General features: G+C 42.1%; 1 protein-coding gene across 1 annotated transcript; it reads left to right on the forward strand.

Moving 5' to 3' along the window:
* Nucleotides 1-483: 483 nt before the first annotated feature.
* Nucleotides 484-2,431, forward strand: LOC145795965 (uncharacterized). The gene is made up of 3 exons (XM_082880919.1): nucleotides 484-764; nucleotides 852-2,258; nucleotides 2,374-2,431. Exons 1-3 carry the CDS (start codon nucleotides 484-486, stop codon nucleotides 2,429-2,431), a joined length of 1,746 nt encoding a protein of 581 aa, XP_082737045.1.
* Nucleotides 2,432-2,877: the final 446 nt, after the last annotated feature.

Raw genomic sequence — 2,877 nt, forward strand, 5'->3', positions numbered from 1 at the left:
TGTGTTTGTAAATAACCGGTGCTCTGGGATACAGTTTGGGACTTTATCTATCCATTATGATGCATGTGATGTATGAGATCCTGGCATGTAGAAGTTGCTCAATGGAGTTTATTTGTATCATTATTTTCATATTTCGTGCTTCCGATAAGGCCCCGTATGTTATGTTACCAGGTTACATGTCCGTTTCTGAATAGGTCATGCCCAAACTTTTAGGGGCGGGTTTTGAGCGTGACAAGTGGTATCAGAGCACGAGTTGCTCTCTCACACACGGATCCATTGAGCCTTAGGGTGTCTAGAAAAGCTTTAGGCATGTTGCATGACATCCTGAAAATATATGAGAAGATCGATGGCAACCTTATATGAACTCTGATAATGCTAACAATTTCAATTATGTCTACGGTATATAAATGATTGCTGTGTAGATCATGGTGAGAACAAGGGCAGAGGGGCAGGAAGATGCTACTGCTGCACGGTTGGACAGGGATGGAGAAAATGATTATGGAAATGGCAGAGGCCTTACGGCAACAACTGCAACAGCCACAACAACAGCAACAACCACAGGAACAACCGCCACCGCCACCAGTAACTCTACCGGTAGTACAAGATGTCCATGCCGAAGACCGGACCATTACCCTTCCTAAGGAGTTTAAAAAGATGAAACCGCCATCCTTCAAAGGAGGAATAGAACCATTGAAAGCTGAGGCATTGGTGTTGGGCATAGAGAAATTATTTGAAGTTTTCCCTTGCACTGAAGCCCAAAAGGTGTAACTTGCTGCTTTCACTCTTGAGGACGAGGCACGAAGATAGTGGATGCTTACGAGGACTATACACCAAGGATTGACGTGGGACAGATTCTTGGAATTGCTTTATGATAACTATTTCCCTCAAAGCATGCGGGATAAAAAGGTGACTGAATTCCAAACTCTCAGACAAGGGAACAAGACTGTTGCTGAATATGAGGCCCAATTTGTAAAGCTAGCCCGGTTTGCACCGCACATGGTGGACACGGATTATAAGAAGGCACAAAAATTTGAAAGGGGATTACGGGGAACAATTCTGGATCGAGTCAATATGTTGAAGTTGCCTACCTATGTAGACGTGCTGGAGAGGACTGTTATAGCTGAAGAAAACCTTGCTGCTCAGAATCGGATCTCCGAGTGGAAAGGGAAAAGGCAGAATAATCAATGGTCAAAGGGGTCAAGTATTCCACCGAACAAGAAACAAAATTCAGGGACTTCAAATACTTCTGCCCCTAGTCAGGGTACGATTCCTGGTTGTTCGGAATGTGGAAAGAAGCATCGTGAGACGTGCCAATGGAAGTCTGGAGCCTGTTATCAGTGTGACAAAATGGGTCATTTGTTAAAAGATTGCCCTCAGAGGAATCAACGAAATGGAAATAGGGTTGCTACTAGTTCAGCGGGGTCTGCACCAACCGCCAACACCAAGTCAGTTACCAAACCTACGAACAATAAAGACACTGCGAGACAAGGCAGGGTGTTTGCATTGGTTTCGAGAGATATACAGAATGCGGCAACGGTGGTATCAGGTATATTTATGGTTCACGGTCATTCTGCTTGTGTATTATTTGATTCTGGCTCTACTCATTCCTTTGTATCAAAATTATTTGCACAAAACTTAGATAAAACTGAAGAAAAACTATCTTATATGTTGTGTGTGTCTTCACCTTTGGGAGACTCTATGCTTTGTACATCTGTCTATTTTGGTTGTGAACTCGAGCTTGGGGATATCCAGGTATATGCTAATATGTTACCTCTTGACATGACCTATTTTGATATTATTCTGGGAATGGACTGGTTGGGTGAACATGGTGCAACTATAGATTTTCTGACTAAACAAATCAGTTTCCACCCTCCGGGACAATTAGAGTCTACCATACAGGGACATAGCGTAACTTCTCCACCTTATTTGATTTCTGCAGCAAAGGCTTATAAATTAATTCAGAAACGGTGTCAGGGGTATTTATGCAGTCTTTTAGAGGGGCAAGAGGTGAATGGGAATACCGACATGATCCTAGTTGTTTGTGAATTTTTGGATGTCTTTCCAGAAGAATTGACAGGGCAGTTAATAGATCGTGAAATTGAGTTTAGAATTGAAGTAGCACCGGGAACTCAACCCATTTCGAAAACTCTGTATAGAATGTCGCCAGTTGAGATGAAGGAACTGAAAATGCAGTTGCAAGATTTACTGGACAAAGGATTCATCCGTCTGAGTATATCTCCATGGGGTGCACCAGTTCTGTTTGTGAAGAAGAAGGATGGAACACTCCGGATTTGTATTGATTACAGGGAACTTAATAAAGTCACAATCAAGAATAAGTATCCATTACCAAGAATCGATGACCTATTTGATCAGCTTTAGGGGGCACAAGTCTTTTCTAAGATTGATCTACGGTCTTGATACCATCAATTAAAGGTCAAGGCTGATGATGTTGAGAAGACAGCTTTTCGAACCCGGTACGGTCATTATGAATTTTTGGTAATGCCCTTCGGAGTCATTAACGCACCAGCAACTTTTATGGATCTGATGAACCGTGTCTTTAAGCCCTATTTGGATGAATTTGTGGTGGTTTTTATTGATGATATCCTCATCTATTCGAAGAATACAAAAGCTCACGAGAATCATCTCCGCTTGATCCTTCAAACCCTCCAGGAAAAGAAACTGTATGCAAAGCTGAAGAAATGTGAATTCTGGCTACTAGAGGTGGCATTTTTGGGGCATGTTATCACAAAGGAAGGAGTTTTTGTTGATCCACACAAGATTGAGGGAATTGTGAATTGGCCAACTCCCACTAATGTGACTGAAGTGCGTAGTTTTATGTGGTTAGCTGGCTATTACAGGAGATTTGTTCAAGATTTT

Source organism: Camellia sinensis, chromosome 7, assembly GCF_055761805.1.
Source record: "Camellia sinensis isolate YWXY chromosome 7, ASM5576180v1, whole genome shotgun sequence".
In the NCBI taxonomy this organism is placed as follows: domain Eukaryota; kingdom Viridiplantae; phylum Streptophyta; class Magnoliopsida; order Ericales; family Theaceae; genus Camellia; species Camellia sinensis.